The following is a 20934-nucleotide window of genomic DNA, read 5'->3' as shown; positions in this document are numbered from 1 at the left end:
GCCCACTGCTGGGGCAGCTGCTGGAGGAGCCGAGGGGATGGGGAATTTGAAGACAAATCCCACCACAGCCCGGGGCCCTGGAGGCAGCTGTGCTCTTGTCACCGACCGGAGCCACCCAGACACCTCTTCAGTCCCTCCCTCCCCATCCCCGAGGTTTACTGTCCAGAACCATCCCCAGGGCCACGTCGGGCAGGGTGGGGACCATCCCCGGCATCCAGTGTGTGTCTGTGCTTTTCTGCACAGGCTCTTCAGCCGGGAGGGGAAACAGTCTGCACGTAGAAAAGCACTGCAGCTCACTCAGGGCTCAACTTCCCAAGAGACTGGGACCAAATGGGGCGATTTCCCCGGTAGATGCCACAGAAAAGAGCCAGCCTCCTCCTCGGGGCAGCTGGGTGGTCAGAAGTGAACATGCATGTATTTATGTGGCAGAAGCCCAGGGGCTGGGGCAGCGCCCACCATCACATTCATCTTTCCTCAGAAAGGTACCCTCGTACCTTTGCTGCGAACTTGAAAACCGAATCTTTGTTTCTAGGGAGTTTGGGGGTTTCAGAACTGAGGGTCAGAGGGTTGTGGGGCAGTAATTTCTTCGTGAAGACTTGGGGTGGGGGAAGGGAGGCTCCTCTGCGCCCCGCCCCGTCTGGTCAGGTCATCTGGTCTGTACCGTCTCGTCTGTCTGTCCCGGGAGCAGGCAGCACCCTTGTGGCCCCAGTGACGCCCGCCTGTCCAAATCCCTCTTTCCCGTCGGCAGTCCCATCGGCTTTCGGGTTAGGTTAGAAATCCTAACAGCACTTTTCTTCCTTCAGTTTATTTACTTTTGTGCGCTTTGGGGACTTGTTTAGGACAGACCCACGCAGGCCCAGCGACAGCAGACGTGACCCGGGGGCACACCTAGGGTCAGGAGAGGCCCCGTCCGGACTCTTCGCCCACCACGTCCGCATGCACGCAAGTCGCCAGCAGCTCCGGCCCCGCGAGCCCACCACCCACCCATCCCCCGAGTGCGCTTCCGTGTGTCTCCTTCATTTTAATACCTTCTGACTTTCCTACCAAACGTCTCTTCATACACAACAAAACAAGAGGGAGGGGGGATGGAGTATTTTAACAATACAAAGTATAAATAGTGGCGTTAGATTTTCATCACTCATTTGAAAGCCAGACGTGAGGCTGAGGGAAGCAGGCTGCTGCAGGCGTGGACCAGAAAGGCGCCCGTAGGAGACAAGCACACACCCTGCGGGCGGCCAGGTACCCCGATGGCCCAGCTCATCCTCACGCCTGGCACCTGCTGCTCGGACATCACGGCCTCGGCCTGAGGGTGGCTTCTTGTGGGGGACTCGCCTGGCTCTGCCTGGTCTCCTGGGGAGAGGGAGGGAGGGAGCGGGTGATGCAGGGCCAGCAAGTCTCCTGGACGCGGGGGGGGGGGGAGCAAGCAGCGGGCGCGGGGGACCCGGTCCCTGCGGGCTGTGCCTTCTGCCACGCGCCGTCTGCCCCTCGGTTGGCCGAGGCCCGTGGAGCAGCGTCTACGCCATCGCCGGCTGTGCCCCCGCTTCGTCCAAGGAGCAGCTCTGGGGCCCACGTTGCAGCTTCTTCATCAGCCGCCGGAGTTTGCCGGGGAAGTTTCTGTCCATGTGGCGGTAAAGAAGCGGCACCACAGCGCTGCTAGCGAAGGCCAGGAACCTGGACAGGTCCTTGGCGAGGAGCAGCGCCCCCAGGTGGTGCCCGTCCGCTGGCCTCCCCCGCGCAGCCAGGACCGTGCGCCCCAGGAGCGTCAGGTAGTGGGGCGTCCAGAGCCCGAACTGCACACACACGGTGGCCACCAGCAGCCTGTGCGCCGAGGGGTCCGGCTGGCCCGCGTCCCGGTCGAGTGGCGTGTCCTCCTTCCGGATCCGCGTGAGGAGCACGAGCGCGTACAGCACGGCCAGGACGGGCACCAGGTACCCGCTGAGCAGCATGATGGCGTCGGCCGCCTCCGTGTGCCGCACCTGGGAGCACTCGGCCAGCCTGGCAGCCACGTGGCCGCAGATGTAGAAGAGCAGGGAGGAGAAGCCGGTGAGCAGGGCACCGCCCCACACGAAGCCGCACACGTGCCTGGTGTTGTAGACGCTCGACATGTAGGTGCGCGGCAGCGCCCGCTCGATGTAGCAGTCGAGGGCCAGCAGCGCCGTGGAGTACAGGGTCACCAGCGCCGCCACGTTGAACAGCACCAGCAGCGTGACGTGGACCTCGCTGCCCGCGTCCCACACGGCCCAGCCGGCGGCGCCGGGGCCCAGCAGGTGCGCAGGCGCCAGGGCGCCGAGGACCAGGCCGGCCGCGGCCATGTTGGCGAAGTAGACGTCGGGCATGGTCATACCGCCCGGGTCGTGCAGGTTGACCAGCAGCAGCAGGGCATTGTAGCCGAGGCCGAGGGGGACGCCGACAAGCAGGTAGAGCAGCGAGAGGGCGGACAGGGCCCGCTGGACGTGCTGGCAGGGGAGCTGGTCCTCGCCGCCCGTGCCGTTGAGTGGGCAGCTCCACATGGCGGGCTGTGGGGAGAGCAGCGCGTGAGTCCTGCCCTCCACCGGACCTGGGCCCCTCCCTGCCCCCTGAACCAGCTGGGACGGCCAGAAACTGCCGCATGCGTGTTTTCTGTGGTCGCAAGGTGGCGTGGCTGGAAGCTGTGAGGACCCTACTGGCCGCGGGAGCCTCCCTGGCCCCGTTTGCCAGGGAAACGTACAGCTCTTGGAGCCATAACGTGCCTGCTGTCACCTTTTGGTGATGGGTGGTGACTGGGTGGGCCATGGTGACAAAAGCCTGGAGAGGAGGGGGTGGACCCGAGGCCTGGCCTCCCGCGGCCCCGTCAGCCCCCTCGGTGGGAGCTGCAGCCCTGCCGGCGCATCCCTGGTTTCCCACATCAGTCGCGGAATCCTGCGATCACCCTGCTCCACCCTCCCCGCCGTCCTGTGTCTGGGCCGAGGCGTGCCGGGTCGGGGTGACGCAGGTCCCGAGCTGCTGCCCTCCTGCCGGCTCCGTCACATCTGGGAGGGGCACGGCCGCTGCAGGGACACGGGTCCTCCCTCCAGAGTCCTGGGGTCAGGGGAGCCGGCGGGCGCTCCAGGCAGGTGACACGCCCTCGTGGGGTCCTCGGAGCCCTCTGCGTCCTCTTCTTGCCGACTCAGTGCTGGCTCGCTCTCTCCCATCTCTGTCCCAAATGCCTGCAGGCTCCTGCCTGCTGAGCCACGGCCTGGAAAGTGGCTGGGGGCCGGGGAGCCGGTCCACCAGAGCGGCCTGTGCATGCTGTGACCAGCCTGCGGCCTGGTCCCCGTCCACTCTGGCCTCACATGGCTCGCAGGGCGTCCAGCGGCCCCTGGGCCTCAGTCCCTACCCTCCTGCCGTCCACACACTCTCACTCTCCTGCCATGCCTGCCCTGCCTCACTCCGGGCCCCACGTCTCCTGGTGCCTGGGCCACATCTCTGCACGCGTGGGCGTCCATCTGTGGGTTCTCGTGACGCCCCTCCTCCCGGGGCGGGTGCAACGGCTCTTCCCTCTCTGTTTCCAGCCAGTTTGAGGCGCGAGGGTTGTGTCTGGAAGGACCAGCGTGTGGGATGGGCAGCCCTGCCCTCTGGCTCCCCCCATGGCCCCACGGCGGGTCCGCTGGCGCCCCCGCCCCTCCTGGGGGTCCCCATCCATGTGGAGGGCGGGCTCAGCCAGGGGAAGTCAACTGAGCAGAGGTTCTCGGAAACCAAGGACAGAAGGGGGGCCCTGTGGGCTCGTGGGCCACGGCCAAGGAGGGCAGGGGGAGCACTGTCGGAGGAGGGGCAGAGCTGCTGCCAGGGGCCCTGCCCTGGCTGAAAAATGGCTCCGTTCTTGGGAGGTGGTCACGTGGAGTCAGCCTACTGAGAATTTCCTTCACACGCTCATGTGCTCGTACGGCTGGCTCTCTCGGCCCGAGAGGGGCTGTGAGTGTCTCAGGAGTCAGTGCCGGGTTTTAGATTAAGAACCTGCCCGAGTTTGTGTTCTGGCAGTTCATAAACACAGAACTTAGAAACCCTGCCCCATGAGCTACAAGCAGCTCTGCGTGCGTCCTCTTAGTTATGAACCGTGAGGACACTTCTGATTTCGGGTGCAGATCGCGAGCTCAAAGTACCAGTTTGCACTTGCTTTCCGTCCATTTTTGCTTCTTGTTCCTACGTTCTTCCTGGAGGCCCCTGGTCTCCAGGTGTCATTCAGAGGGCCCAGGGCAGGGACACCTGCTGGGCGGGCCGCCTCATGCACAGAGGAAGGTGCCTGGCGTTTTCTGAAGTGGGGAGGCCCATCCTCACCTGCGTGGGCACGCAGAGTGAGAAGAAGGGAAGGAAGCAGACGGGTGACACCACTGGCACCGAGGGGACGTGTCACTGGGACACTTGCAGGCCGTGGGTGGGGGGCCACCTGGCTCAAGACTGCGCGGGCGGTGCCTGTGGGCTTGCAGGGGAGCTGGGGGATCTCATTTGGGGACGCTTGGCACGTGGCACTGTGACACCCCCAGACCTGCCGAGCGGCAGTGAGCCTGGCGGGAGAGCAGCGGTCATGTCGGGAAGTGACTGCCCGCCCCGGCGGCAGGGCAGCCGGTCAGGCCCGCTCGAAGCCCAGCCGGGTATCCCGAGGACGGTGGTGGGGGCGGCCATCCTGCCCTGTCCAGGTCCCGGTGCTACTCCTGCAGGGTGCCCTGCCCTGCTGGCCGCAGACTGGCCCTGCCTCCTCCCCTCGCCGCCTGCGGTCCCCCCACTTCCCTTTGTGCTCTGGTTTTGCAAGTGCAGGAATCTGGGAACAAGACCCTCCTCCCCACCCCCGCACCCCCAGGCCCTGTGAGGAGGGGGCCTGAGAACAATGGCTTGGCTCACCCCCTCCACAGGGCTGGGCTGGGCTGGGCTGTCTTTCCAGTTACCAGCTCTGTTCACTTCCTTCCCGAGAAAGAGGAACTGGAACGGCTGCCAGCGCAGAGACCAGGATTCCAGGAAGGGCCCTCTCTGTGGTCCTGCCCCTCCCAGAGGCAGGAGAGAAGAGGCCAGGTAGGCCCTGAGTGGCTGGGCTCCTTCTCCCCGGTGCCTCGGTGGGCTGTCCCTGGTGGTGCCGAATGTGGAGCGTTTGGCGCTTTTCATTCTGAAAGCTGCCACATTCTCCCCAAGTGGCAGGATTAATAATCCAACTTCTGACGGCCCCGTCACCTGCTGCAGTCCTCTCAGCTCCAGGGGTCAGCGCAAGCAAGGACCCCAGTGGCCTCTTGTCCAGGCTGGCCTTAGGAACAGGCTGGTCCTGTCGCCCTGTCCTTGGGGCCTACCTGACACCTCCTAGTAAGAGCTGCCCGCGCTGCTGCCCGCTGGGCCCCTCGATGCTCCCGGGCCTGCCCTCTTCTGTGCCCTCACTCCCTCCCCCCTCCCCCCCCCCCGCCCCCGCCAGCTCTGCCCTGTCCTCCCGGCTCTGCCCCGTCCTCCCAGCTCTGTCCTGTCCTCCCGGCTCTGTCCTGTCCGGCTGCCCTCCCGCCTCGCCTCCTCCGGGCCCGCCTCCAGACTCGCTGGCCGGGGTGGCCACCTTCCTCTCATGCTTTCGCTGTGTCTCCACTCTCCAAATCTCCCCCATGCCTCCTCCGGCACCAGCACCCAGTTGCAGCGCCCACACCAGGTCTCGTCCACAGCCCCTTCGTCAGACGAGACACCAGGAGTGGCCCCGACCTCCTGTCCTCCCACGGGACTGCACCCAGGGGCCCTCCGTGGACTCCCACTCCTGCCAGCCCAGCTGGGTCCCGGTTCCATGCCCGAACCTCTCTTTTGCCTGGTTGGGATCCTGGCCTCCTCCCAGGGACCCTGCCTGACTTCCCTCCGCTGGGCCCAGGGAACATACAGGTGTGTGCGCGGTCGCCTCTCTTCTGCGGCAGGCGTGCCGAGCCAGGGCTGCAACCAGCCTCGGTCCACAGAGCAGGGCTGCACCTGACGCGTGCAGGCGTGTTGCCTCGGGGATCACAGCGATGCCAGTGGGAGGACCGCCGAGCCCTGATCATCTGCTCGGCCGGCGTGTGGCCCTGGGCCGGGGGAGCGGGCTGGTCGGCACCAGTGTCCTGGCCCGGCAGAGAAGCGGGAAGCAGCTCCGCAGGCTGGGCCTGGCATGCGCCTCGGGCTGTCCGTGGTGGTCCCGTTACAGCTTTATCCTGTTCCTCCTATAAGGGGATTGATCACTGATCTAAAGGTGACTTGCATCCCCGCTGTCTTGTTTCTGATTATGCTCCTGAAGCAGCAGCCTCGGCCCTGCCAGCACGGCGGCTTTCACCACGTCCGCTCCCCTGCCTGGTCCCGGCGTGGCTGCTGTGCGGCGGGCGTCTGGCCAGTCTTGTTCGAGGGGATGGAGAGGTCCTTAGCTTCGGGCCAGGGTGGTTCCAGGCTTGGGGCCAGCAGTGGAGAGGAGAGAGGAGGGTGGCCAGCCTGGCAGAGCAGAGAGTACCTCGCCCGCGGGAGGGCACCGCCGGCCTGAGACTCCAGGGTGGAGGTCATCTCTGTGGGCGGGGGGCTCAGCTGGCTCAGAACGTTGCCCCTGACACTGAAGCACCTGCTCAGGGTCTTTCTCTGCAGGCTTGGCTGCATGCATGGCACAAGAGGGTAGCCTCGGGAGAGGCTGGAGCTCAAAAATCATGCTTTTTTCAGAGAATCTGAGAGGACCAGGAAGTCGGGCGGCGTTGGGCCCGATCAACGAGCTGGCCTGCGCGTGGCCTGCTGGGGCTGCTGCTTTCTGAGTGTGATGGGGACGCTCTCAGGCCTCCCTGCCCACCTGCTGCGTGTGCGGCACCGGGGGCTGAGGGAAGCCTTCAAGGGAACACAGCCAAGGTCACCACTGCCACAGCACAGAGGGTCCCCTCTCGGGCCCCAGTGGCCTTGCCCTCTGGAGTGAACCAGGCTGAGGCCCCAAGGCCAGAGGTTCACGGTCAGACAAGCTGGCATCCACCTGTGGTACCTGGGCAGCGGCACTGCCACTGACCTCAAGCTAGCCCATCGGAAGGGCATGGTGATAGGGCGGCCACCTCCAACGGGGCAGGCAGGGCGAGCCCTGCTCGGGGCTGCCGGACGTGGAAGTAGTGGTTTTGTCTCCACGGGAGGCCCAGGGCACGGAGCCGTTTTGGGGTTCTGTCCCACCGCACCCGTTTCTGAGGACTCAGCTGTCTCTAGAGCCCCCTCTCTTCCTTGACCCTCAACTGGAGTGAGTGTCATTCATCACAGATGTTCCCGTGCACAGAAGTACTGATAGTTTTCTTCCAAGACACTCTCTGGGTTCCAATAATTATCTTTCAAGAAGACGTTCTCCCAGACTCTCCAACTTCCAGCCCCGGGAAGGCTCAGCCACCCCGTGGTCACGCTGTGTGCCCCTCGGGTGGGAGCTCCCCCGGCTGTGCTGGGCGGGAGGCTCTTTGGCGGGGTCGTCGGCATGGCACTGAAGAGCTGTCTGCTCCAGGCTCGGGCGGGGAGGAGCGGAGACACCACGAGAGGAAAACCCACGGCCGCCGGGCTCCAAGGTGCATGCTGACATGAGCGCAGAGTGTGCGGCGCTGGCCGAGCACCCCAGGGCAGCTCTCCTGCTGTCTTCAATTCTGGAGAAGATGGTCCCTGCTCTGCTCTGGGCCCTGAGCAGGCACTTCCAGGATGTCTGCCGCTCTCTCTGGCACCCAGGAGGCCGTCGGATGGCCCTGTGGCCTGGGTGGGTACTGGAGTCACATGTGGGCCGAGAGGGTCTTGCGGGCTTAGTGTGGAGGCCCGCTCTAGGTGGGCGTGGCTGGGCCTCAGGGAAAGTGAGCTGACAGGCCAGCCTCTGCTCAGCGGCCCAGGAAGCCCTGAAGCCCAGGAGGGGCCGCGGTGTCCAGGGCGTGGGGGCAGCGCAGTGAGGCAGCAGCTCCCCGCCAAGGATCGGTGACTGCGGGGCCCTGGCGGGGGACTGGCCACAGGCCTGGTCAATGGAGCGGAACAGCCGGGGCAGCTGTGAAGCGGTGCCCACCTGGGGACCTGGGGCCACGGGGCGCACGTCCAAGCCCTGCTGCACCGAGGGCCCTGCTTTTATACTTAGAGAAGGCAGCTCGGGTGCGCCCCCTGCCTGACTCAGTCCTCCCCTCGGAGGGACCCACACTGCCTGCTGAGAGCTCTTGCCCGAGGGCTGCGAGGGAACCAAGCAGTGGCCTGTGAACTGGGCCGAGGGGCCGAGACCGGGACTCCACATGGCTGAGGACCGGGCTCCCTGGGCACCCTGCTCACAGCTGCCTGGCTTTGGTCCCTGGGTCAGGAGGTTGTCGCGAGGGTGGAGTACGTGCGGTCAGTGGATGAGCCTGGCCAGCCCCCGGCGTGCGCAGTGGGCTGCAGTTCCTCATCCTCCTCCACGGTCCGTTACTGCAGAGGAAGCTGCTGCGTGAACTCTCACTCAGACTCTCTGCCAGCTGACACGTGGGGAGAGGAAGCTGGCGGAGAGAGGACAGAGAGCTTGAGCGCGGGCACAGGCTGAGTGCGAGTTCTCACGGGGAGAGGCTGCGGGCCCCATCAGACCCCACATCACAGCTCAGAGTCCCTGGGACCCCACTAGGGCCTCGGTAACAACACAGGCGGCGAGTCTCTGGGGCTGCGCTCGCTGAGCTGGGGTCCCAGCCCCATGGGGCTGGTCTCCACCCCAGTGGCACCCCTGCTTACAGATGCTCCGCCGTCCCTTCTTTCATTCTCTGCTGGCAAGGACTGCACGTCAGTTGGGCTAGCTGCTGGAAGTGTTTTGAGGCCCGATGTCAGCGTCTTTCTTCCATGATTTTTTTTTTTTTTAAAAAAGAACCCAGAACGGTATAAACCAACCCTTGAAAAGTGAATGTCCACAGGTAACTAAAAACCTTGCTCAAATTCAGGGCTACAGTGCACGGTGATCTCTGTGGAAATTGGAGGATGCCAGGAGCACGTCAGAGCAGCAACCTGGCAGGGGGCGGGGAGCGGGCGGCTGTGGTGGGCAGGGGGTCCTGAGTGAGCGTGTGCACATGCACGAGTGTGAGCGTGTGCACGCACACAGCCCGCAGAACCAGCTAACTCCCGTCCGAGGTCGCTGAACTTGTCCCACTGCACTCGTCTGTTCCCACCTGCCGAGAGCTCCCTGAAGGGGGAGCATTCCTTGATCCGTGCCCTGCAGCCTGGCTGGCTGTGTCCGGGAAGAGGAGGCCTGAGATGGTGTCACAGGCTTTTCCCCAAAGTGCCTGGGCAGTGCGGCTCGGCCTGGCTTTAGTCCTGGAGACCCGCGCGCACGGTAATACCTGGACTTCAGCTGAATGCTCTGGAGCCCTCAAAATGCTTTGAAAACGACTCCTGAATGTTTATTTCCTTTTGTAACAGTGGATAGAGGCTCTAGCTACAATTAACATGCAGCTGGTAGGAGCCAGACGCTCCGGAAAGGCTGATGTTTTCATAGGTCTTCAATGTAGAGAGCTTACGCCTCTGATTCCTGTCACAGACGCTGCGCCTTCCTGGCTGTGATAAGAAACGGTCCATTATGTAGATGGGGTGTCCTGATTTTTGTAGCCTGTTGCTTTTTAAGGTTCTGAACCGAAGAGTGGTGAGTGTGAACCAGGCAGCCTGCCTCAGGCATAAACCGAGCTGCCTCTGGCTCTCCGTGGGAGAGAACGGCACATCCGCCGCTCGGGAAGGGCTGCAGGAATGGGGACCAACGGCCCGGGACGCCCGCCCGGGCTCCCAGGCTCTTCACCCTGGGAGAATATGGGACACGTGTTCTCTTGTTTGTGGAGCTCTGGTTTCTTGCCTTTTTCTTGTCCACTGACTACCTTGGTTTGAGGCTAGTGCTCCTTGCAGGTAATCTCAACCAGGGGAAAACAGAACCAGGAAGACTCGCTCAGAAATTCAATGGCCACACGGAGAACAGACCGGGCCTCCGCTCAGGCTCCGCAGCCCGGCACCCTGCTGGGCTCCCCCACCCCGCCCTGCCTCTCCCTGGTGTGCTCTTACCTGAGGGGTGCTCGGAGCCACAGATCTTATCGCTGCCCGTGGTTCTTTCCAAGGGAGGAACGCCCATTACACTTGGTGTAACAGCCTTCCTCGGTTCTCATTAAAACTGGGAACCTCCTAGGTGCGCTCCGCCCTCCCACCACGTGTGTGGGAGGAAGGGGACCCGCGGGGTCGCATGGGACAGGCGGCCCGTGCCCCCCGTCCCTCCGCTACTCAAGGGGTGTTCTGTTGGCAGGTCTTGGGGGTCGAACTCGGCCCCTTGGCAGCATCACGTTCTAGCTTCTCAAATTAGAAAGTTTGCTTTTACTCCCTACACTGAGTCCCTTCTGCTCTTTGATGCCTGGCTGGTGTTCTGGGGTCCCGGGCCTGTGAGACCCCGTGGACAGACGCAGCCTGGTGTGGCCCAGTCGTGCAAGAGGCTTGAGCCATAGAGCGCTGAGGAGCCGGCGGCGAGCAGGGGGAGGTAGCTGGGCGCTCTGCCGAAGGAGGGAGCAGCCTGGGTGTGTCCTGCGCAGAGCACAGCAGCCCTCACCCCAGACAAGCCCTGGGGTGCAACCTGCCGGCGGCAGGTTGTATTTTCAGGGTCTAGATGACATGCTAGGGCCTGGAGGATGGATGCAGCTTGCCCAAGGAGCACCTTCCCCTCCCTGCCCCGGAAAGCGGCCGGTCCGTCTTCCCACCGGCAATCATGCACGCGTGCTTCCTGGCAGGGATCTTTGCAAGCATGTCACTTTTTCGTTATATAATAGGTATAAGCAGTTCTCCGTTCTAACCTAAAACCCCACACGCCCACATCCGGCGGCTCTGCGTGCCTTTCTCCCGTCACCTGCCTGCCAGGGGCTTCTGAGTTCAGGGACCCCAAGTCAGTGCAGAACTAATGCTGTGCTCGTCTCAGGGTGTTTCCCTACCCCCCAGGGAGGCAGGACAGCAGTGGTCAAGGGCAGGGCCCCCCCAGCTTCCTCTCCGTGACTCGGCACAGTACGCACTCACCAGATGAAGCTATGGTTTTTCAAAGCCTGTTATCTTAGAGAGGACTTTTTCATTTAGGAAGATACTAGAGGTTCCGGTGTGGGGAGCTGGACCCTGCAGCGGGTCATGGAGTGTGTGGCCGTCCCCTCAGCATAATTTTCAATAGGGCCTCTTTTCCCTCTCGGTGGCGCCCTGGTGGGGAGCCAGTTGCGACGGTAGTGTTAGTGTCTGGTCCCCCTTACGCGTGGGCGGCCTGGAGCATGGTCAGAGTCTTCGTGTTCACACTCTCGCGTCTGCAGAGGCCTGGAAAGCAGGCTGCTCGCCCCCGGGTGACTGAAGGCCAGCCCCGCTAGATGCTGCAAACAGAGCGGGGAGGAGGGGGCCGCTGCTCGCAGAGGCACGGAGCTGGTTGTCGGCAGGTGGCCTGGAGCTGCCAAGTGAGCGCACATCCAGCGATGGGGGAACAGTCCGTCAGGTCCAGACGCACCCTCTGTCTCCCCAAAGCCCGGACAGACTGCGACACTGAGACCAGGGCCCCACTGAGACCATGAACCCGGCTACCGTGTTCATGTCATTAACTTGGTGTTGGGTTTCTGGTCCTGGGTAGATGGGCGCTCAGAGGCTGGGGCACTGCCTTCTTCTCAAGTTTTGAAGGAGCCTTATGCCCAGGGGTTTTTATCTTTTTATCAAGTGTCCTAGACCATTAACGACACTTGATATTTCCATTTAGACGTTGCTCCAGAAGTTCCTAAGATTTTGTAATCATAAAAGGGGACGAAAGTTACAACCACGGTGACCCAGGAGCAGGCGGTCGGTCCCCGGCAGGACATGTGAGGAGCCGGCGGTGTTGCTGAGCCTCCTACGCGGCCAGCAGCTCTCAGCTGCCCCGGACAGGTGAATGACCGCAGGGCAGCGGCCCCGGCCGGCTGGGCTCTGCACGGCTGGAGGGCAGCCACGGGCGGGGACAGCGCTCCCACCCGCCGGGGGACAGTGCCCGGGCGGGGCCGAGGGGACCCGAAAGTCAGAGCTCAGAGCGGAGCACCGGCCCCGGGCCGCTGCGTCCCGTGCTACTGCCGCGCGGGCCGAGACCCCGAGTGTGCCCATCCGCCCCCGCCCCGCGTTCGGCGCCCACTCACCGGCTCGCTGGGCCGCGGACCGCGCAGTCGCCGCGAGGGGGGCAGCTCGGGGCTCCGAGAGAGGCGGCGGGGCTGACGGCGCGCACGCCGCGCGGGCCTGTGTACACACGTGACCGCGCCGCTCCCGCCCCGCCCCGCCCCGCCCCGGGAGTCCGCCCCGCCCCCGGGGGCGCGCCGGTGGCCGGCCGAGGTCCTGGGCGGGCCAGATTGCTGAGTCAGAACGCGCTCTAATCCGCAGGGGACAGACACCCCGCCCTCGGAGGTTGTAATCGGGGCCTGCCAGGCGCACCTGCTCCTCTTCCCCAAGTGTGGTTGCTGGCTCCAGGTTCACCTCCTACTTCCTGGCCTGAGGAATTTCTTTGTAAACAACTGGCCGCAGGAAAACCATTTAAAGAGACAGTGCACTGTTTGCAGCCTCATTAATTCCGTAGCTGCTGTTCTAATTGGGTGTTGGGAAAGTTACAGAACAAGGTCGTTTTCTCTGCTCTAAGGCTTGTGCTGTAATAGTGCTCCTGGCAACGCGATCTGGCTCCAGAGCTAAGAACATTTCTGAAAATCCACGTGTGCTGTGTGACCAGGGGTGGACGGAACAGGAATGATGGGAATAGTAACCAAGGCTGGCCCTGGGTGTCATGGTCCTGCCGGCTGGGCTCAGGGCTCCACCTTGGGCCATCCTGCTTGACAGGACAGCTTCCTGACCAAGGGATCGGAGAGGGAAGTTGGGGGTCAGCTGGGGGACCAGACTGCCTCTCGCTCTCTGTCAGGGTCATGTACAGACCCCTGGGGCCCCCACCCTCCCCTTGGCCCCGTTGTCATTACCGTAACTAGCTCGCCATGCCAACACCAGGCCTTTGTGGCAGCAGGCAGGCATCCAGCCGTGGGAAGGCTAATCCCGTTAGCCGGCACTGACATCCAGCAGCGAGGGACTACGGGCTGTGTGCCAGCTTCTGTTCTGGGCCCTCAGAGCAGCCTTTCAAGGTATATGCGCCATGTTTCATCAAGTCGGAGACTCCGTGCGCGTTGCGCACGCCAAAACGCTATGGACCGCTACAAGAAAACAGTCGGACGCTGTCTGCTGTAAGAAGCGTGCTGCTCTTAGGGTCGTCAAAGTGAGGAAATGCGCCTTACCATCAACGGAGTGCGGCGCCCTGCTCACTTTAAGTTGTACTGAGGTTCAGAAAACTTCAGCAGCGCGCCGGGGTCATGCAGCAGAGTGGAGCCGGAATTTGCACTCAGGTGGCCTCCGCTTTCTCCATCAGGGCTTGGGACTTTGCGTCGTCCTAGCGATCTGCCTAAGACGTGTTGTTGTCTACTTTTTTGAAAGGCCTAGGACCCCGGAATTCCTGGTCAGAGTCCCTGGAATGCCAGGCTCAACAAGGTCTGCCCACGGGTGCCCACGCCTGGTGAGCTGCTGATCGTAACTGGGAAAAGCAGGCGTTCAGCCCCGTCCCAGCCCCTCAGCCCTCGGGTCACCCCATTGCCTTATCTGCAGAGAAAGACTTCCTCCACCAAGCAGGCCCCGGCCAGGGAGAATGGCAGAGTCTGTGTGTGTCGGGGGATCTTCAAAGAGGACCCACCCTCCAGCTGAGCCCAGATCAGCAGTTCCCTAGCTGGGGAATGTAAACACGCTCCGTGGGGCCCCAGCTCTGTGGCCTGCTGCTAGCTGCTCCCAGAGTTCAGGCCAACTCCTGGGCAAGACCCAGGTGTCTGCAGGGACAGCTGTACCGTCCTGGGGGTGGGAGGTGTGGGAAGCTGGTCCTGGTTCCTGGGTTTCCAACTGCATCGTCTGGTGTTGACTTTTGAAAACCGCGAGGAGTCGGCCTCCCCTGCTCTCTGGTTGAGGCCCCCAAGGAGCAGTGAAGTGCTCCCAGGCCCCAGGCCTCTACCTTTGTAGCTGCACGCGCCGTGTTCACAAGGCTGGTGCCCTAACTGCGCCACACTGTGCAGCAGAGACTCCGGCCAGTGCTCTGCTGGGGTCATGGGCATGACTCTCCGTGGATGGAGACTGCTCACCAGTCTTGAGACTCGTCTTCCTCGTTGTCCTCGAGCGGCAGTCGATCCCACGCGGGGGGCTCTGGACTGCTGGTCAGGGACTCGAGGGTCACCTGCTGCGGGGGCCGCACTTGGTCCTTCCCTCAGGGGCGGGGAGGGTGACGGCTGCCCTCACCGACAAGGCAGGTGGGTCTTTCTTTTTAGGAGTTCTGCACGTTTAGGAGATGCACCTTTTTAGGAGTTTCACACCTACGAGGAAATGTGATTCTATGTGAAACGCGGGTCAAGGGCAAGGAACGTTTAAAGTTCCCTTATTAGTTCTTGTAGTGAGGTTATGTGTTTTGATGTCTCTGTGGCTCTGTTACTGTAAGTCGTGTTGCTCAGGCCCCGGTAGTTGACTTTGGTAAGGAAGCGTGAGGGTCTGGTGAGAACCTGAGTCCCACCCTGGAGGGGCCGGGGGTGGACGTCAGTTGACAGCTGGGCCCGTGGTTTCTGTGTGGTCGTCCTGGGTCGTCACCCTTGTCAGCGCAGTTGCCTCACTGCCTCCCCCTCCTTTCTAAATCCCACCCTACTCGGCCTCCGCGGGACCTCTTCTGTCCTCCGTGGAAGCAGATCCTCCCCATTATTAATGTGAGAGGTGCCCGGGGTGGGTGTGTGACAGGGCCCCTGCCCTCAGCGTGCAGCCTGGCGCGGGGACCACCCAGACTCCAGGAGGGCAGTGGAGCGGCACCCGGTGTCAGCCCTGCCCGAGCTGCGCCTTTCCTGGCCTGGGGGAGACCAGTGGCTCTGAGAGGTCAGCACGCTGACGGGGCCCGCCCTCCAGGAGCCCCAGGCCGGCGCGAGGCAGGCCGTGAGCCGGGGCTCTGGTCCCCGACGGCGAGCACCAGGGACGCCGGCAGTCGGCAGGGGTGCGGCTGGGCCAACCTGGAGGAGGGCCACCGAGGCTGAGGCCTGGTCCCGGTGCTCCGTCTAGCCTGAGGCCGACGAGCGCCCCGCACACCTAGCAGCCCTGGCACGGCCTTCGTGGTGCTTCTTAGGTCTGGAAAATGTGGCCCCTCCCGAGAGCCCCTGGGCGGCTGCCTGACAGCAGCCGGCTAGGCAATAGGGCGGCCCCTCCGGCTCTCAGGTGTCCCGACGCTCGCCCGACAGCGGCCTGCCCTCCCCTGCCCCGTGGCCGTCTTCTCATCCTGGCCTCCATGTGCGAGGGACCACCGACCCACGGTGGTGGGCCACGAGCCTGGCTGTGTCTCTTCCGTGTCCGAGCCGGCGGCTGTGGCGAGGATGCCGCCCTACGGACGCGCCGCACGGGCCCCGCTGCCCACTCCGATTCCGGCGCCGCACTGCCCCGCGCTGCCGCTGCTCTGCAGCCCTCGCCAGCTCAGCTGCCCCGGCTCTCGCACGGCCGCTCCAGCCGCGGGTGGGGAGACGAGGGCACGTCCCCACCCCCGCTACGGGGCACGCGCATGCAGGGGGAGCACGGGCACGTGGGGGCTCCGCACCTGGGCGCCTCCCCCAGCAGCAGCAGCGCGGATCGTTGCGGGGACTGTAGGTTAACCCACGATGTGCTTAACTGAGGTTCGTCGCGGCCCCGGCTGTTCAGCACGTCGGCTCTTGTGTCCAAGAGAAACAGGCGCTGAGCCTGCTTATTCTCTGCACCACACGAGGGTGCAGGGCGAGCGGGTAGTCGTGGGCGAGGTCGCCCGCGGGACCTGGGAAGGGGCCCCGATGGCTGGCCTTGTGCCACAGTCTTTACGGAGTGATTTCCTGCACTTGAGTGGGATTCCCGGTGGCCACCAGGCCCGGTTTAGAGAGGCCAGGGTCCAGGGGATAACAGACCCCTGACCAGAGCAGACAGCTGGGGCTCCGTGCGGCCCGGCAGCCTCATCAGAGCGCCTCCCAGCTCCCGGGGATGCTTCGGCAGCTCCGCTTTGCAGGTGGGAAGACCAAGGCCCCGAGAGGAACTGACCTACACAGGGTCCTGCCACGCTCGTGGGCTGGAGCCCAGGTCAGTACCAGGTCGGTGGGCTTTGGTGGCCCCTCGTGCTCCCTGTCCGTCGTCTGCGGTGGGCGCAGCGCCTCAGCCTTTGTGCAGCCCCGCCCGTGGGCCCCAGGCTGCTCCCCCGCTTGGATAGGGCGGGTTTCCCCGTGGCCGTCTGAGCGGTCCTGGAGGGGAAGAGCCAGCGTGGCTACAGGGCCACGTCCGCTCGGTGGTTTTCTCGAAGCTGGATCTTCCCTCGGAGCCGAGGACGTGGAGGAAGTTGATGGTGGGAGCCCGTGCGACGCCCAGTCGTTGTCTGACTTTGGGAGGCCGGCCTCCGCGGTGCAGCCTCAGAGGCTCCTTCCCAAGGAGTCAAGTCAGCGCTCCCCAGAGTCAGGGGAGCACGTCACCCAGCTCTGCTGACGAAACTTTTCTGCCACACTTTTAGCCAAGAAGAGCTCACGGTCCGGCTTCCAAATAACGCAATCAATGACGATATTCCGTTACTTAGAAAAAGCTGCTCCGCTGTAGTCATGTGGGCTTTCATTTGTGTGAACTGCGTGTGTGTATGTGTGTGTGTGGTATAAAACACACGGATCACATCAGAGCCGTACACTGAAGTGTTCCAGGTGCGTGTGAAGAAATGATGAGATGTCTGGGAGTGAGGGGCGGACGGGGAGATGGGCCACACCATTGGACACAGGGGGTCACCACACTTCCCTTAATAACAGAAAGAGGAGAAAAGAGGGAGGGTGGTGGGCCTGAGCACGTCCCGGGGCCGCCTGCTGGGACCTGCGTCCTGCCCCATGTGCGCTCACCCCTCCACTCCTCCTGCAGGAGGGGGTTCACAAAGCAGGACTCGCTGTCTTGCTGACGGTTGGCGGGGAGCCTCTGTCATGCCCTGTCCCTCGAGGGAGCCCGTCGATCGCTGCCAGACTGAGCACTGCTGCTGCTGCTGCCGGGTAGGACCTCGCAGGCACGCACCTCGAATCTGGGGTTAGGAGGGGAAAGAACCAGAGTTTTTATTCTGGGAGTTTATTTTTTCTTTTCGCAAACCTTTAATCGACATTAAAAATAGTGCACGTGGGGCTTCCCTGGTGGCACAGTGGTTAAGAATCCGCCTGCTGATGCAGGGGACACGGGTTCGAGCCCTGGTCCGGGAAGATCCCACATGCCGCGGAGCAGCTAAGCCCGGGCGCCACAACTACTGACGCCCACGCGTCTAGAGCCCGTGCTCTGCAACAAGAGAAGCCACCGCAATGAGAAGCACGCGCGCCGCAATGAAGAGTAGCCCCTGCTCGCGGCAACTAGAGAAAGCCCCCGTGCAGCAACGAAGACCCAACACAGCCAAAAAAAATTAAACTAATTAATTACTTAATTTAAAAAAATAGTGCACGTGACACAGTGCTTCCTGGAGAGCAGGAGCAGGGTCGCTGGAGGGTGCATGGCCCGGGGTTTCCTCTCAGCAGCCCGCGCTGGGGGCATCCCGGAGTCTGCTGGCCACCTGCCATTCAGGCGTGGCCCCAGAAGCCAGGGCACCATCCCCACTACAGTGAAGGGTCCCAGGCCCAGGTCTGGCCGAGCCATGTGGGGAAGGCAGCCTGCCCCGTGCCAGGATCCTGCCCGAGGACTCAGAGGAGGGTGGGTGGGGGTGGGGGGTTTTACCCCACGTGACCTGTGGAAATGATGGGGGCTGGGTCTGGCAGGCTCCCCTATACAGAGAAGCGTGGGCTGAGGGCCGAGGCTAGACGCTGGACATTCGTGCAGGCTGGTTCCCCACCCATGGCCCTGCTCCCTCTGCCTTGGATGGATGGCCATCACTGAGACGTGCAGTAGATTTCAGGACGCAAGATCAACATACAGAAGTCAACCGTATTTCTGTGCGTTCGCTGTGAATGCTGAAACTGAATTTAACATGGCAGTGTGGTACCATTCCTACCAGCCCAGCCTTGCTGCTGGTTTTCCGTACCCTTTGGGCATTTGCACTCTTCGTGGAGCAGGTTTTTCCACGCAGGAGCTTTTGTTCAGGGGTAAGTTAGGGTTTTTCAGGTGCCTCCTTCCTTATTCTCTTTCCTAACCCTATGCAAGCACCTCTGGCCGCCATCATCTCCTGGGATGCCGGAGGGCTGCCACCCAGGCTCTTGGGCCCAGGGGTAATGCCTCCTAGAGGGCGACCGCACTCTAGTTCTCTGCCGTGGCCTGAGGTGTGGGTGGGCGTGCTTGGTGGAAGGCAGGGGGAGGTGAAGGGGAGAGGGGGGAAGGACTGTTGCTCCTCGGAGCTTGGTAAGGAGGGTGGGCCTAGGGCTTGGCAAGCGCCACTTATGGCAGGTTTAGAAATTTCCAAATAACTCTGTTTATTAATGGTAAGCAAAAACAGACAGTGTGGTATTAATGGAGGGAAAGACACGGATCTGAATAGAGACCCCAGAAACTGTCCCACGTCCGCACCTTGATTTTCAGCAGAGGTGTAAAAGTAATTCAGTGGAGAGTCTTTTCAACAAGCCGTGCTGCAGTAATAAGGCATACACAGGGGACAAGTGTGTTGACTCCTTGGGCTCTTCTATGTTGGCCGTCGCACCACGTGTAAACAGAGACAGTTGTATTTCTTCCTTTCCGATCCGAGTGCCTTCGCTTGCGCTTTCTTGCTTTCTTGCCCTGGCTGGAACACGTAGTGCTGTGTTGAATAGCGGTGGTGAGGGTGGGTCTCCTCACCTTGTTCCCAAGCTGGTGGGGGGAGGGGCCGTTTTACATGTTACATACCAAGTTGAGGAAGCTCTCCTCTATTATTAGTTTTCTGAGAATGTATATCATAAATGAGTTTTGAACTTTGTCACACGCTTTTTCTGCATCAGTTAATATGATCATGTGATATTTATTCTTCAGCCCGTTGATGTGATGGGTTTATTAGATTGACTCTTGAAAACTGACCCAGCCTTGCGTCTGTGGAATAAACTCTGCTTGGTCATGGTGTATAATTTTTCTAATGTGTTGCTGAGTAGGATTTTTGCATTTACATCTATGAGAGATTTTGGTCTATATTTTACTTTCTCTTTCATTCTTTTTCCTTTGGTACTATTTTTGTCTGGCTTTGGTGGCAAGGTAACACTGGCCTCCCAGAGCAAACTGGGAAATGGTTCCTTTGCTTCCGTTTTCTGGAAGAGCTTATATAAAATTGGTGTTAATTCCTCTTTAAGTGTTTGATAGAATTCCAGCGAAACCATCTGGGCTTGGACACAAGGTTCTGGAGTCAGGCCTGCGATAGCTTTAGTGACAGCCAGGCCCTGCGATGGCCGTCCCTGGAGGGGCTGGCGGGCCGGCTGCACCAAGACCTTGAGCAGCACTTTGCTTCCTCTTGTTGTGGCCGACGGCGGACCCTGCTCCCCTGGGGCGGGGGCTCCCCCCATACTCACACGCGCACTCACGATTTCCACCCGCCAAATGCTTCCAAGCAGGGCCTGACCCGCTGGCGGGGCCACGTGTGAGGGAAGGGGTGTGTGCGGGAGCTCTGGGGGCTGCGAGCAGATGCGGGCATCCAGGCGGGTGTTCCAAACCCCCTGCAGCATTTCCTGTGATTTCACCAGTGGTTGGCTCTCGGGAGGTGCCAAGCCCGGGAACACTGTGCTTGCTGATGGGCCGGACGTTCCGGCTAATGATGTCTGCGTGGGACATATTTGTTCTTTGCTGAATGACTCCGAATGATCCCCGTGATCTTGGGGTGCTGGTTTCGAGAGCTTGTTCTTCCTGCCTTGGGGGAGGCTTTGGTGGCAACTTCATGCTTCTGGAACACCAGCTCAGCAGAGGTGTTCCACTCTGCCCCCCACACCTCCAGCCATCCTGGCTTCTCCTCTGCTTCACGTGGGCCTCTGTGCCCCCTCCCCGGGATGTGGCTGCCTGCTCCCTTTGCCTGGACCACCTCTCTCCCAAATATCCACGGCCGTGCCCTCACCTCTGGGTCTCAGGTGTCACTGTCCTGACGCTGTCTCCTTGACCTCCGTCCTCCTCCAGCCATTTAAAATGACAAAATGTAAGTCAACCGACTCTCTGTCTGTTGTCCCTATTTCCTCCTTAGTATTATAGCCTTTCAGGGCAGTCTGACTATGGCAGGGGGGTCTTAGTTCAGGCTGCTATCACAAAATGCCGTGGGCTGGGTGGCTTATAAGAAACCGATGCCTTTCTCACGGTTCTGGAGGCTGGAAGCCCAAGACCAAGGCACTGGCCGTTTTGGTGTCCGGTGGGTTCTCTTCCCTGATCTCCTTGCTGTGTCCTCACGTGGTGGAGGGGCGAGGAGCTAGCTCTCTTAGTGACAGCCAGTGCCCTCCCTTATGAAGGTACTGATCGCCTTCACGAGGCCCCCATCCTCGGGATCTACTTACCCCCCAAAGGCCCCACCTCCGAGTGCCATCGCGGGGTGGGCGGTAGCATTATGATATAGGAGTTGTGGGGGCACTGGAACATGGTTTGTGGTAGCAGGCGTTCCCCACAGTAAGCTTAGCACTTAGAAGAACATCTCATGTGAAGGTGTTGCTTAACGAACGTATGTGGAATGCAGCCAGGTCTGTTATGTACCCATGCTTCCTGGCCGGGAGCTGCTGGGCCAAGTTGCATGGGGTTCTGGGGCCTCGGTGGCCCCTCAGAGGTAGACCCAGTGTGCTGCTGCCGGGGCCACACGGCAGGCAGGCCTCTCAGCCACACTGTCCCGCTCCACCAGCTGGACTCTGGCCACGAAGGCCCTCGGGGCTGGACCAAGCGCCCTTTCTCTTGGGGTCCCTACAGGTAGCCCCAGGGTGCACGGAGTGGCCCTGTGCCTGCTGCTGTCTGACACAGGCCAGAAACAGACAACCAGGGGGTAGCACAGACCAGCAGCACCTTCTGGGGGTGAGCCCCACCTGC

General features: G+C 62.0%; 2 protein-coding genes across 4 annotated transcripts in view; one reads left to right on the top strand and one right to left on the bottom strand.

Moving 5' to 3' along the window:
- Positions 1–20934, top strand: part of CHLSN (cholesin) — a 96627-nt gene that overhangs the window by 56423 nt on the left and 19270 nt on the right. The gene's annotated exons all lie outside the window — the stretch shown is intronic.
- GPR146 (G protein-coupled receptor 146) lies at positions 804–12206 on the bottom strand. 3 transcript variants are annotated; one of them, XM_030849564.2, is made up of 2 exons: positions 12075–12206; positions 804–2516 (listed from the first exon to the last, which is right to left on the bottom strand). In XM_030849564.2, exon 2 carries the CDS (start codon positions 2508–2510, stop codon positions 1515–1517), a length of 996 nt encoding a protein of 331 aa, XP_030705424.1. In that variant the 5' UTR covers positions 2511–2516; positions 12075–12206; the 3' UTR covers positions 804–1514. The 3 variants fall into 3 exon arrangements, with proteins under 3 accessions (XP_030705424.1, XP_060141046.1, XP_060141045.1); XM_060285063.2 differs by lacking the exon at positions 12075–12206 and adding an exon at positions 10960–12057; XM_060285062.1 differs by lacking the exon at positions 12075–12206 and adding an exon at positions 4855–5358.

Source organism: Globicephala melas, chromosome 15 (assembly GCF_963455315.2).
Source record: "Globicephala melas chromosome 15, mGloMel1.2, whole genome shotgun sequence".
NCBI lineage: Eukaryota > Metazoa > Chordata > Mammalia > Artiodactyla > Delphinidae > Globicephala > Globicephala melas.
This window is presented reverse-complemented; position numbering and strand designations above follow the sequence as displayed.